This window comes from Palaemon carinicauda, chromosome 38, assembly GCF_036898095.1.
Source record: "Palaemon carinicauda isolate YSFRI2023 chromosome 38, ASM3689809v2, whole genome shotgun sequence".
NCBI classification, from domain to species: domain Eukaryota; kingdom Metazoa; phylum Arthropoda; class Malacostraca; order Decapoda; family Palaemonidae; genus Palaemon; species Palaemon carinicauda.
Genome location: NC_090762.1, coordinates 68,735,476 through 68,750,475, shown reverse-complemented (window position 1 = coordinate 68,750,475; position 15,000 = coordinate 68,735,476). Strand labels below are relative to the sequence as shown.

The following is a 15,000-nucleotide window of genomic DNA, read 5'->3' as shown; positions in this document are numbered from 1 at the left end:
TTAAAACTTCACCAGCATTACTAAGGGGAATCGCAAGCAAATGGAGGGAACCGTTTGCTTGTGGAACCTGAGTGTGAATATCTGAGCAATTCAATTTATTTCCATTAGGGTAATGGCCGCATGATAAACTTTCCGGAGAACTCTCTCTCCGGGGGTAAAGTGTGTGTGTGTGTGTGGGGGGGGGGGGGGGGGGGTTTGATGTGCACCTTGTTATAACGGACGCTAAAGGATACTAATGAAATCACCATACCATTTTGGAATGACAAGTGGTTTCCACTGCATTTGTTTTATTTATGTATATAATTTCATTACATTTCCCTTCCTGGATACAGTAGGTTACTGTAATTTATTCGGAATTATTACATCGGCCAACGAATTTGGGAGGAGGTTGTGCTTTCGCCCCTGTTTGTCCGTTTGTTTGTGAACATTTTCCTGGCCACAATTTTACTCATACAGTAGTGAAACTTTCAGGGATTAATTGTTATGTCGAGACGTTGAAGTGATTCAATTTTGAAAGTCCTAGATCAAAGGTCAAGGTCGAGCAAAAGGTCGACCGAAATAAGCTTCCGTGGCGGAAGTCTACACTCTGAGTGTTTTCCTAGTTTTTATTTGATTCGCTTCATATTCTTCCTCTACTCATTAACACAGCTACAGTAGTTTTTTTCCCCTCTTTCACCTGTACGTCTTCATTACTCTCTAGAGTAATATTTTTGCACAATGTTTACTTCTCTTCAACCAGGCTTTGGTTAATGAGGACCCTGCAGATATAATTATAGGTCTCTCTACTATGAGATTCAGGGCCCCTGTAACACGGTTTTTTCGCAATAACTTTTTTTCTATGAACTTCATAAATATAACGCTTATTCAGAATGCACATTATATCTACACATAAATTTTGACTATATTCTGCATTACGTAGGTTGAATAAATTTGGTACTTTATTAAGTAAAAGTGACGATTTTTGAAGACGGGCCAACTTACTCAGAGAAAAGGTTTCGAACGCACTCGTTACGTAACTTATGACGGCATTTCTTCTCTCTTTCTCGATCGATGATTGGTTATACGTAACGAAGGCTATACCTCTGCTAACAATAACACAAAAGTGTAAATAAAAGCAAAGCAGTACACCTTTATGAACTCAGAAACCTCTCCACTGAGAATTGTCATAATGAACAAACGAACAAAATATGTTAATAAATACAAAAACACTTCGATTATTTGTCTAACTCCCAAAATAAGTTTCCTAAGAAATTACAGTCTACTTTATAGGTCACAATCAGATTGACAAAGTGTATGGAATAGTTGGTGATTTTCAAAAACGTAGTAGACCAGCTTGATTTGATAACTGCTATATCCAATGTCAAGCAATTTTTATTCGTTGTCTATCTACCTACCTATTTACTGTAAAAAAAAAAGATAGCCGGTACCGTATTTTCGCTTTAAACCTTCACCAATAATTATCGTCAGAATGATGACTTCATGAGACTCCACCCACTTTGGCCTCGTTATGAATCAGGATAACACTGAAGGCTATCATGGGCATTGTTGGATCAGAAAATTCAAATTCTGGCTATAAAAACTCATTTCTCGAGTAGTTGTAAGAAGTGCTAAATGATCCTCATTGATCCCAGCAGTTGGCCTAAACGTTTAATTCATGCATGCTACTGTTGCGGCAGTACTGCTACAGTAGTATTACTACGCCAGCACTGATACCCCACCCACATCTATGTATTGTTCCGCCATTCATAAAGTCTTTGTCATGTTTTTTCCCTGTGCAATAAGCCATGGCCTCCTCAGAAATTAAGTTTAACATTAGATGATAGGTTATTTTATTAAGCTGACAAATTATGGCAACTGGGTATGTTATTGCCGACGTTGAAGCTAAAGATAAAGTATGGTATCATTCCTTCATTGCATTATCATCTTTACTACTATTTGTTTTGCTACATGTAGTAAATATTTTAAAGGATAAATGAATTATGTTCACTTTACTTCTATAGATTCCCATTAGATGTACAAATAAAACTCCTAAAACTATTCATGATTTATTTACAAAATGCAGTCATGCCCAAAACAGCCAGCACGTTCGTACGGCCTAAGAAGAAGAAAAAAAATATATCGGATGATCCGTTGGTCTGATGGAGATTTTAGCACAAAAATCTTATTTTAACAAAAAAAGTTATATAAACACTGTTTACATACAATCTCTCTCTCTCTCTCTCTCTCTCTCTCTCTCTCTCTCTCTCTCTCTCTCTCTCTCTCTCTCTCTCTCTGGTGGCATAGTGAATAGTTAATGGAAATGTTCAAAAGCCTGAATGACATTACAAGTATTATAATCATGTTACGCTAAATACAAATCAGACCATAAACATTGGATTTAAACTAGAAACTGAATAATTACCTAATCAGGCTATAATAGATATGGCCAAAGGCTTTCTCATGACTGTATAAAGTTGCAAGTCGTAAGACAAATGCAGGTTTGCAACCACGGGGGCAATTCCAAATCCTGTTAGCCATTCTTGACTGTTATGGGTTTCAGAGCAGATGGAAGAAGGTGAATGGGTGTCTGGTGGATGGGCGGGGTAAAATTTTGTCCAAAGGTGTTTACATTGCTTACGTAATGAATGTTTTCGACTCTTGGCTCGGTATCACTGGCCATGGCGTCGGCTGGATCATTTTTACTCTATAAAAATTAAAACCATCGGGTTTAGGTTATTGATAATGCTGACAAAATTTGTGTGTGGTTGTAAAATATACATATGTCAACTTTCAGCTACACCCGATGCTTTGATAAGGAGCAAAGTCCAAAAAACCGTGTTACAGAGGCCCTGAATCTCATAGTAGTCTAGATAAATAATCACTAGTTCAAAGGAATAGTAAGATCATGTTTACTAGTGGAACCTATTAGGCCATGAGCATAGCTTGAACTCAGAACCCAAATAATTTTTTATCCTCTCAATAATTTCATGAAATTAATTTATTCTTGGCAATATGACATTGCAAAACGACTGGACCAACCTTGGAGAAAGTAAAGTTGGGAGTTTTTCCTAATAAATAACGTGAAGTTTGATCAATAATACTATCAATGCTAAAAATTTACGACAAATATCAGCAAATATTCTTAGGTCAGCATTGTTTTAACAAGAAGTTGTATATCAGTTTTTTACTAATTCGTGTGAATAGAGGAACACCAGCAAGAAGAAACGGACGTTACACACACACACACACAGATATACATATATAATATATATATATATATATATACATATATATATATATATATATATATATATATATATATATATATATATATATATATATATATATAACTACCATTCGAGAGTTATTGGAGTCCTTTGACTGGCCAGACAATACTACACTGGATCCTTCTCTCTGGTTACGGTTCTTTCCCTTTGCCTACACATACACCGAATAGTCTGGCCTATTCTTGAAAGACTCTCCTCTGTCCTAATACACCTGACTACACTGATATTACCAAACAATTCTTCTTCGCCCAATGGGTTAACTACTGCACTGCAATTGCTCAGTGGCTACTTTCCTCTTAGGTAAGGATAGAAGAGACTCTTTAGCTATGGTAAGCAGCTCTTCTAGTAGAAGGACACAAAATTAAACCATTGGTCTCTAGTCTTGGGTAGTGTCATAGCCTCTGTACCATGGTCTTCCACTGTCCTGGGTTAGAGTTTTCTTGCTTGAGGGTACACTCGGGGCCACTATTCTATCTAATTTGTCTTGTTTTGTTAAATTATTTATAGTTTATATAAGAATTATTTATTTTAATGTTACTGTCCTTAAAATATTTTATTCTTCCGTTTCCTTTCCTCACTGGGCCATTTTCCCTGTTGGGGCCCCTGGGCTTATAGCATTCTGCTTTTCCAACTAGGCTCGTAGCTTAGCAATTAATAATAATAATAATATATATATATATATATATATATATATATATATATATATATAGATATAGATATATATATACACACATATACATATCAATGCATCATGACTGAATTGCGTGTGCATTGTATGTACTGTATAAGATATTTCTCCAGACTATTTAAAAGCGACTTTCTCTCGATATATTGACATTCAAATTGAACTTTGTTCTTTGGTCATACATTTTCTTTAGATCAGAGAGAGAGAGAGAGAGAGAGAGAGAGAGAGAGAGAGAGAGAGAGAGAGAGAGAGAGAGAACTCAACAATTAGGAACACGTTTCTCATAAAGGCTAAATCGAAGCCAGCCGTATAACTGAATATATCCGAGTAGAGAAAAAAAGAAACTTTTGAATCGGGAAATAGTTTTAAACTTTGATGAAACAGGATATTCACTAAATTCTGAAAATTAAATATCAATTTTTTTACTTTTAAAACAAAACATCTTTGGAATATGTTTCCACAGATTGTATTCAACTGATCTTCATATGAAAAGCTGATTTGGTTACTTGTGATATAATTTATGAAAAATGCACTTTCCCAGTCTTGAAAAATTTCCATCCTAAAGAGAATAATGAACAGGTGTATATATACATCATCATCTCCTACGCCTATTGATGCAATGTCCTCGATTAGCTTTCACCAGTCATCTCTATCTTGAGCTTTCAATTCAATACTTCTCCTTCCATCATCTCCCACTTCACGCTTCATAGTCCCCAGCCATGTAGGCCTGGGTCTTCCAACACTTCTTGTGCCTTATGGAGCTCAGTTAAATGCTTGGTGAACTAATTTCTCCGGGGGAGTGCGAGGAGCAGGCCAAACTATCTCCATCTACCCCTCACCATGATCTCATCCACATTATAGCACTCGAGTAATCTCTCTTATAGTTTCATTTCTAATTCTGTCCTGCCATTTAACTCCCAATATTCTTCTGATGGTTTTGTTCTCAAATCTAAAAAATCTGCTGGATATTGTTTCATTGTCATACCACGACTCATAGCCTTACAGTAAAACCGATCTCAATAAAGTATATATATATATATATATATATATATATATATATATATATATATATATATATATATAGGCTAAATGGCAAGGGATAAGAATATGGTAACCCTACCACCCACCTTTGGAGAGGCCAATAAGCCGACATAAATGTCTTGACAAAGTGGTGCAGTACTTTATTTATGTTTGCTAGGTCATCGCATTGTCCCAAGCCCACCAGGGAGCCTAGAAAAAGAGGGCATGTAATTAGCAGCCTCCTTTTGATGAATAGTTGAGAAACCAGAAGGTTATTACACTTCGGTGCCACCCCTTGGTTGAATGACTACCTAGAAATACCAGGTGATGTTAGCATATAACCCCTTGGATATCCATTCATCAGGGCGTGACAATTGCAACCTTATCACATTGATACCGGTATAACCCAGAATTGTAACACCTGGATCACTCCCTTGAAATTGAATAATAAGCATGGGAGAAAACTATAAATACACACCTATGATATCAAACATATGCAAAAAAAATGAACACGTGTCGAGGCCACCTGTATAATAAAAAAAAAATAAAAAGACGGAAGAGTATAAAGCAGTCACGCAAACAACCGACATTGCAAAAGAAGCATTTCCTTACCATTAATATCTTTGATGAGAACGGATTCGCATCCCAAGCTGCATGTCCCGACTTCCGTCTCCTCCTTGACGAAATTCTCGTCGGTACAGCGGTCCGTTCGAGTCGAGTTCCCACGTGGCGAGTAGCTGCACAGGAAGCAGTCGATGGCTCCACCTGTCGAGGGGAAAGATGAACTAAAATGATGAAAATAATAGGGAGGAACTTCCGGTTTCTTGTTCCTGCTTCTCGGGTGTTTCCAATGCAGGTTTGTGAAAGCAAAACACATGAGATTGAGTATGAAAAGCTGGAATTTTAATGAATAAAACTACTGGAAAATTTGTCATTCCTATCTCTCTCATTATATATATATATATATATATATATATATATATATATATATATATATATATATATATATATATGTATATATATATACATATGTATACATATATATATATACATATATATGTATATATACACATATGTGTATGTATATATATATATATATATATATATATATATATATATATATATATATATATGTATATGTGTGTGTGTACTGAAATATAACGACACAGGAAACGACCACCACCCACATACTGATATGTTGATATAACACATCTTGTCCAGCTGTAGCAGTTGATGTTATCGTATCAAGAGTTTTTTGCCTGTCCTTAAATAAACATCTATATATAAAGCAGGCGTGTTCGTGTGTGTGTGTGTATATATATATATATATATATATATATATATATATATATATATATATATATATATATATTGTGTGTGAGCGCGTATTTCAAAAGAGCTCTGCAATGAACACCATTTTGTATAGTGTTTTAGCCTAAAAAATATAACTAATGTTAAAAAAACACAATATTAACATATGCAAATTATCTAGTACCACTAACGACGCCAGAAGTCGATAATCAGAAACAATAAACCAATGGAAGCGGTAATTAAATGTTTTAAAGAACATAATTTACCACTAATTTTACGGTGAGCGTGTTAAGGACCTCATTAATATGCATTTGGAAAGGTGCGACACACGATTGCCATTATAATTTCTCACCATTGCTATTAACAAAATTCATTTGTACGCAATAGAGTTTATATGGAAATGGGGATGAATAAAATTAAAATAGAGTAAAATGATCTTGAAATATTGGGGAAACTAAAAGAAATATCGAGATGGAAAAAGGGTGAACTAAATATAACATTGAATATGAAATGGAGATTATAAAAGAGGTAGCCTACTGAGTAAAAGAGGGTCTCCCATAAAGAAATATTGAAGAAATTAAAATTGGGCCACTCAGAAAAATTGTAGACCAGGGTGAAAACAAGAAAAAAAAAATAGGGCGAGGAATGAAAATTAGGGGAAACTAGAAAAAAATACGGAGATAATGGGAGACAATAACTAAATAATCGATGACTGAGACTAAAACATATCAAACTAGATGGCACTCAGTAGAGAGCATGCCTACACCACGCCAAACAGTCATAACACTTAACTCCACTGCGTACTTGTATTTAGATGTAGTTTCTTCAAAATATATGGATTTGTCCTTGGGTCACACCCCACATGTCCACCAAGTTTCGTTGAAATTGGTTCAGTAGTTTTTAAGTAATGTTGTTCACAAACAAAACATAAGCTAACAAAATATTTGCCATTTACTTAATAGTACCATTATTTTCAAAGTACTGCTGCGTACTTGTACTTTCATTTGCTTTATCTAAAATGTTACATCTTCATTCTTGGGTCCTAACCAACATAACTACCAAGTTTGGTCAAAATCGGAACAGTAGTTTTTGTGGAAAAATGCTCCCAAAAACACAGACAAGCAAACAAATGAATTACCATATATTGACGAAGGCAATAAGAAATATATGAAAGTGACGCGTCTAACAGCATGAAAGATATGAAAATAAGGAGAGTAGAAATATGAATGATATGGAAATGAGAGGATTGAAAATATATGAAATAATAAGGCGACGAAGGGAACAAAAAAGAAATTTATCCATTTGAAATCTGGAGAGATAAAGACCACAAGTCACACAAGTCTTCCGAGAGATCACCGCTTCCTCAATCAGACGATGATAGGAAGAAGAAGAAGAAGAAGAAGAAGAAGAAGAAGAAGAAGAAAAGAAAAGGCCTTTTCAAACCCTCTCGAATACCTCTCCGTTGGCGAAATGAAAGCTCCTTTATTTCCTATTCGGTTCACCAATAGAATCCTAATAAGGTTTCGAGCATTGATTCGAAATCTCTCGGTAAAACGTCATCGGTCACATTTATTTGAGCTATTGATATCAAGGAGGGGAAGGGGAGAGGGGTATAGGAGAGGGGAAGGGACGTCTTCCAGTCTTATCAGGGTCATCCAGCTCATGTAAACTTATATAAGGAAATAGCAAATGTAATAAAAATTCTAATTCGAATTAAGTCATCAGTTTTGGTATAACATTCCGAACTAATCCCAGTAATTGAAACAGACGACAAAACAAAGGCAAGGACAATTACAATTCAAATGCATTCCCCATTTCTAGCGAAACTTTTCAGGAAAATGAAAAAAAGCTAATCCATAAATTTTTCATTAGGATTAAGTCATGAATTTTCGTGAAACGTTTGAAATTACAACAGAGTTATCTGTGAAATTCATACTTTGTAAAATAGCAAGATCGTCTGTGAATTTAAAAGTTCTTCCTTTTCGAAGTGAACTAAAATCCAAAATATCACCATTTTTTTTTCCTTTTGCATTCCATTCCAGGATGTAGTTCTGTGACAAAAATAAATCTTGAGGAAAAAAAAAAACGAGCGTTATCTGTCTTGCAAATTAATGGAGCAAAATTAACAAAGGCCGCACCTTGTGAGTCTGCATTTTTCTTCTCGACAAGAGACGCAGCTTTTTCTTTCCTTATCATGAATGGATGCAACTCCGAGAAGGGACATGGAGAGGAAGAGAGAAGAGGAAGAGAGAAGAGGAAGAGAGGAGAGTAAAAGAGAAGAGGAAGAGAGGAGAGGAAAAGAGAAGAGGAAGAGAGGAGAGGGAGTGAAAATGAAGGACGAGGGACGTAAGGTGGAAATGAAGAGACTGTGATGCACATTCTTTAAACCCGAAGGAGAAAAAGATATAAAATGAATGTGATGAGATATCAATTAACATTCATTAACTGTAGAACGATTAGAAGAGGAGGGAAAAATGAAGAACGAGGAGGATGAGGTTGAAATGGTTAGAAAGAAGAAAGGTTAATTATTCTTTCGTTAACCGTAAAGATGATGGAGGAGGAAGAAGATGAGTCTCGAAAACAGTAATGAAAATTAAATGAAAATGAATAACCGAGGTCATTAAGCACTTATTCATCGTGAAGATGAATGTGGAATATGAAAAAAAATTATTGCAATTCCAAAAGAGCGTAAAAAAAAGCAAGTTACATGTATGAAATCAGATTATTAACAAAAAAGACCCTGTGAAAGTATAGCAGACAAAAAAAAAAAAGGAAGAAAGGAGGGGAATATGAGGAAAATGATTAAAAATATATTCACTAACCGAGAAAAAAATAACCCGTAAATGATGAACTTAAAAAAGAAGAGTAAAAAAAAGACGAAATAAGTAACAGCATATTTATTAATGCAGTGGCGAATATAGACTTGAGTCCAAAAGGGGGTCAACATTTCCATTTACATCAGGCAGTTTCCGCCCGTCGACGACCCGGGAAGCCAATCAAAGCGAATAAGAAAGTAGGGGAAAACATTGATCTCTCTCAGTAACTACATCGGAAAGCGATTTGCAATTGCATTAATAAACAAACTCCCCTTCACCCGTATTGACTTAACAGTCCTGGAAATCTCTCCGAAGTGCGTATTTCGATTATTGCTTTGATAACTGCGTCGTTTTCCGCAAACGCCAGACTAGATCGGAGAGGGTTAAAAGGGGATTCATGAAACGGATGGGGGGAAACAGGAAGGAAATCATAGTGAAGAATGACTGAAAAACAAGGAAGAAATGATATTGGAGAATGACTGAAAACAAGGAAGAAATGATAGTGGAGAATGACTGAAAACTAGGAAGAAATGATAGTGGAGAATGACTGAAAACAAGGAAGAAATGATAGTGGAGAATGACTGAAAACTAGGAAGAAATGATAGTGGAAAATGACTGAAAACAAGGAAGAAATGATAGTGGAGAATGACTGAAAACAAGGAAGAAATGATAGTGGAGAATGACTGAAAACAAGGAAGAAATGATAGTGGAGAATGACTGAAAACAAGGAAGAAATGATAGTGGAGAATGACTGAAAACAAGGAAGAAATGATAGTGGAGAATGACTGAAAACAAGGAAGAAATGATAGTGGAGAATGACTGAAAACAAGGAAGAAATGATAGTGGAGAATGACTGAAAACTAGGAAGAAATGATAGTGGAGAATGACTGAAAACTAGGAAGAAATGATAGTGGAGAATGACTGAAAACTAGGAAGAAATGATAGTGGAGAATGACTGAAAACAAGGAAGAAATGATAGTGGAGAATGACTGAAAACAAGGAAGAAATGATAGTGGAGAATGACTGAAAACTAGGAAGAAATGATAGTGGAGAATGACTGAAAACAAGGAAGAAATGATAGTGGAGAATGACTGAAAACAAGGAAGAAATGATAGTGGAGAATGACTGAAAACAAGGAAGAAATGATAGTGGAGAATGACTGAAAACAAGGAAGAAATGATAGTGGAGAATGACTGAAAACAAGGAAGAAATGATAGTGGAGAATGACTGAAAACAAGGAAGAAATGATAGTGGAGAATGACTGAAAACAAGGAAGAAATGATAGTGGAGAATGACTGAAAACAAGGAAGAAATGATAGTGGAGAATGACTGAAAACAAGGAAGAAATGATAGTGGAGAATGACTGAAAACTAGGAAGAAATGATAGTGGAGAATGACTGAAAACTAGGAAGAAATGATAGTGGAGAATGACTGAAAACAAGGAAGAAATGATAGTGGAGAATGACTGAAAACAAGGAAGAAATGATAGTGGAGAATGACTGAAAACAAGGAAGAAATGATAGTGGAGAATGACTGAAAACAAGGAAGAAATGATAGTGGAGAATGACTGAAAACTAGGAAGAAATGATAGTGGAGAATGACTGAAAACAAGGAAGAAATGATAGTGAAGAATGACTGAAAACTAGGAAGAAATGATAGTGGAAAATGACTGAAAACTAGGAAGAAATGATAGTGGAGAATGACTGAAAACTAGGAAGAAATGATAGTGGAGAATGACTGAAAACTAGGAAGAAATGATAGTGGAGAATGACTGAAAACTAGGAAAAAATAATAGTGGAAAATGACTGAAAATAAGGGAGAAATAATAGTGGAGAATGACTGAAAACAAGGAAGAAATAATAGCGGAGAATGACAGAAAACAAGGAAAAAATAATAGTGGAGAATGACTGAAAACAAGGAAGAAATAATAGTGGAGAATGACTGAAAACAAGGAAGGAATAATAGTGGAGAATGACTGAAAACAAGGAAGGAATAATAGTGGAGAATGACTGAAAACAAGGAAGAAATAATAGCGGAGAATGACAGAAAACAAGGAAAAAATAATAGTGGAGAATGACTGAAAACAAGGAAGAAATAATAGTGGAGAATGACTGAAAACAAGGAAGGAATAATAGTGGAGAATGACTGAAAACAAGGAAGGAATAATAGTGGAGAATGACTGAAAACAAGGAAGAAATAATAGCGGAGAATGACTGAAAACTAGGAAAATATAATAGTGGAAAATGACTGAAAATAAGGGAGAAATAATAGTGGAGAATGACTGAAAACAAGGAAGAAATAATAGTGGAGAATGACTGAAAACAAGGAAGAAATAATAGCGGAGAATGACAGAAAACAAGGAAAAAATAATAGTGGAGAATGACTGAAAACAAGGAAGAAATAATAGTGGAGAATGACTGAAAACAAGGAAGGAATAATAGTGGAGAATGACTGAAAACAAGGAAGGAATAATAGTGGAGAATGACTGAAAACAAGGAAGAAATAATAGTGGAGAATGACTGAAAACAAGGAAGGAATAATAGTGGAGAATGACTGAAAACAAGGAAGGAATAATAGTGGAGAATGACTGAAAACAAGAAAGAAATGATAGTGGAGAATGACTGAAAACAAGGAAGAAATAATAGTGGAGAATGACTGAAAACAAGGAAGAAATGATAGTGGAGAATGACTGAAAACAAGGAAGAAATGATAGTGGAGAATGACTGAAAACAAGGAAGAAATAATAGCGGAGAATGACTGAAAACAAGGAAGAAATAATAGTGGAGAATGACTGAAAACTAGGAAGAAATAATAGTGGAGAATGACTGAAAACTAGGAAGAAATGATAGTAGAGAATGACTGAAAACTAGGAAGAAATTTTCGTGGAGAATAACTGAAAACAAGAAAGAAATAATAGAGGAGAATGACTGAAAACAAGGAATAAATTATAGTGGAGAATGACTGAAAACAAGGAAGAAATTATAGTGGAGAAAGACTGAAAACTAGGAAGAAAATATAGTGGAGAAAGACTGAAAACAAGGAAGAAATAATAGTGGAGAATGACTGAAAACAAGGAAGAAATGATAAGAAATAATAGTGGAGAATGACTGAAAACAAGGAAGAAATTATAGTGGAGAAAGACTGAAAACAAGGAAGAAATTATAGTGGAGAAAGACTGAAAACAAGGAAGAAATGATAGTGGAGAGTGATTGAAAACAGGATGGATTTGATAGTGGAGGATGACTGAAAACAAGGAAGAAAGGATAGTGGAGAATGACTGAAAACAAGGAAGAAATAATAGTGGCGAATGACTGAAAACAAGGAAGAAATTATAGTGGAGAAAGACAGAAAACAAGGAAGAAATGATAGTGGAGAATGACTGAAAACAAGGAAGAAAGGATAGTGGATAATGACTGAAAACAAGGAAGAAATGATAGTGGAGAGTGATTGAAAACAGGATGGATTTGATAGTGGAGCGTGGTTGAAAACAGGATGGATTTGATAGTGGAGAATGACTGAAAACAAGGAAGAAAGGATAGTGGAGAATGACTGAAAACAAGGAAGAAATAATAGTGGAGAATGACGGAAAACAAGGAAGAAATTCTAGTGGAGAAAGACTGAAAACAAGGAAGAAATGATAGTGGAGAATGACTGAAAACAAGGAAGAAAGGATAGTGGATAATGACTGAAAACAAGGAAGAAATGATAGTGGAGAGTGATTGAAAACAGGATGGATTTGATAGTGGAGGATGACTGAAAACAAGGAAGAAATTATAATGTAGAATAACTGAAAGCAAGGAAGAAATGATAGTGGAGAATGATTGAAAACAAGGAAGGAAATGATGGTGGAGAATTACTGAAAACAGGGAAGAAATGATAATGAGGACTGACTGAAAACAAGGAAGAAATGATAGTGGAGAATGACTGAAAACAAGGAAGAAGTGATAATGGAGAATGACAGAAAACAAGGAAGAAATGATAGTGGAGAATGATTGAAAACAGGATGGAAATGATAGTGGAAAATGACTAAAAACAAGGAGGAAATGATAGTGGAGAATGACTGTAAACTAGGAAGAAATTATCGTGGAGAATGACTGAAAACAAGGAAGAAATGATAGTGGGAAATGTCTGAAAACAGGAGGGAATTGACAGCAGTAAAGACTGAAAACAAGGAAGAAATTATAGTGGAAAAAATGAAAACAGTGAGGAAATGGTGGTGAAGAAACACTGAAAACAGGAGTGAAATTATAGTAGAGAATCACTGCAAACAAGGAAGGAATGGTAATGAAGAAAGACTGAAAACCAGGAAATGATATCAGAGAAAGACTGAAAACAGTGAAGAAATTATAGTTAAGAAATACTGAAAACTGGGGAAATGACACTGGAGAAACTCTGAAAACAAAGGAAATGATAGTGGAGAAACCTTGAAAACATGGGTTAAATGATAGTGGAGAAACGCTGAAAACAGGAGGGAAATGATAGTGGAAAAGCGATGAAAACGGGGAGGAAATTATAGTGGAGAACCACTGAAAACAGGAGGGATATGATAGTGGAGAAATACGGAAAACAGAAGGGAGGAAATGATTGTGGACTAACACTAAATCAAATTGGTGTTAGACGAACGGACTCCTGTAGCAAGGGCTTGGCATGAACCAAAAAACCTTTCCTTTTCCTGCCTGTCTTTTCTTTTCTCTGACTGATTCTACTACTATCTAATATCGCATGAGGGTCTGCCCCTCTCTTTTATTCTTCTCCTGTATTTCTCTTTCTCCCTTTTTCCTTATTCTTTCCCATCCCGAGTACCTGCCTTCGGGCTATAAACTGGATTGTATCCAGGGGTACTTATCCTTTCCCCATATTCCCCACTTCCCTATCCTTATCCTTATTAACACTAAATACAGGTAGGAACTGACAGTGGAGAAAGGCTGAAAAGAGAAAATGACAGAAGAGACTGAAAACAATAGAGAAAATAAAAGGCAAGAGAGTGAAAACGGAGAAAATGAAAAGTAGAGACTCAAAATGAGAGAAAATGTAATTGGAGATTGAAAAAGGGAACAGTTACGGGAGAAACAGAAGAAAGGGGACAATATGACTACGAAGAGAAACAGAAAAAAGGAGAAAATGACCAGTGGGGAGAAAGGCTAAAAAAATGAGAAAATAACAGTGAACAGTACATGAAAATAGTGTAAATGACGGTGGAGTGTGACTGAAATAAAGGAAGAAAATTATAGTGAAGAAAGACTGAAGAAGATAAAAAAATATTAGTAGAGAGACTGAATGGAGAAAATAACAGTTGAGAGACAAAATAAGAAAAAAATAGTAGTGGGAAGATGGAAACAGAGAGGGGGTGGATAGAAAGATAAAGAGAAGTGATAGTGAAGAGGGACTGAAAACATGAAGGAAATGATATATATTGGACAGGCAGGAAACACAGAAGAAATAATAAAGAGACTGAAATTAGAAATTATAGGTGAAAAGGCATAATAACATGAAGGAAATGACAGTAAGTAGACTAAATCCAGAAAGGGAACTAAAAATGATGTGGCCTTATTGGTTACGTCTCTGCCTGGTGATCACCAGACGGGGGTTCGAGTCCCGCTCAAACTCGTTAGTTCCTTTGGTCACTGCAACCTCACCATCCTTGTGAGCTAAAAATCTCTATAAATCTACCTACTGAGTCATCAGCAGCCATTACCTAAACCTTGGGTGGAGAGGGGGCTTAGGCGCTGATTAAATTATATATGGTTAGCATCTACGGCATTATCCTGCTTGCTAAGGCAATGTCCCTGTCCCTTGCCTCTGCCATTCATAGGTGGCCTTTAAACCTTTAATACATTAAGGGGAAATGGAAATATGCAGATGCAGCAAAAAAAAAAAAAAAAAAAAAAAAGAAGAAGAAGAA

The 15,000-nt window shown here is 35.5% G+C and overlaps 1 protein-coding gene across 2 annotated transcripts in view; it reads right to left on the bottom strand.

Annotated features, from left to right (window-relative positions):
• The window catches only part of LOC137630704 (uncharacterized), a 207,240-nt gene that overhangs the window by 18,481 nt on the left and 173,759 nt on the right, over nt 1-15,000 (bottom strand). For both annotated transcript variants that reach the window (XM_068362338.1, XM_068362339.1), the window contains exon 3: nt 5,584-5,736. In XM_068362338.1, the coding sequence (XP_068218439.1) occupies nt 5,584-5,736 (153 nt within the window). The remainder of the gene's footprint in view (nt 1-5,583; nt 5,737-15,000) is intronic.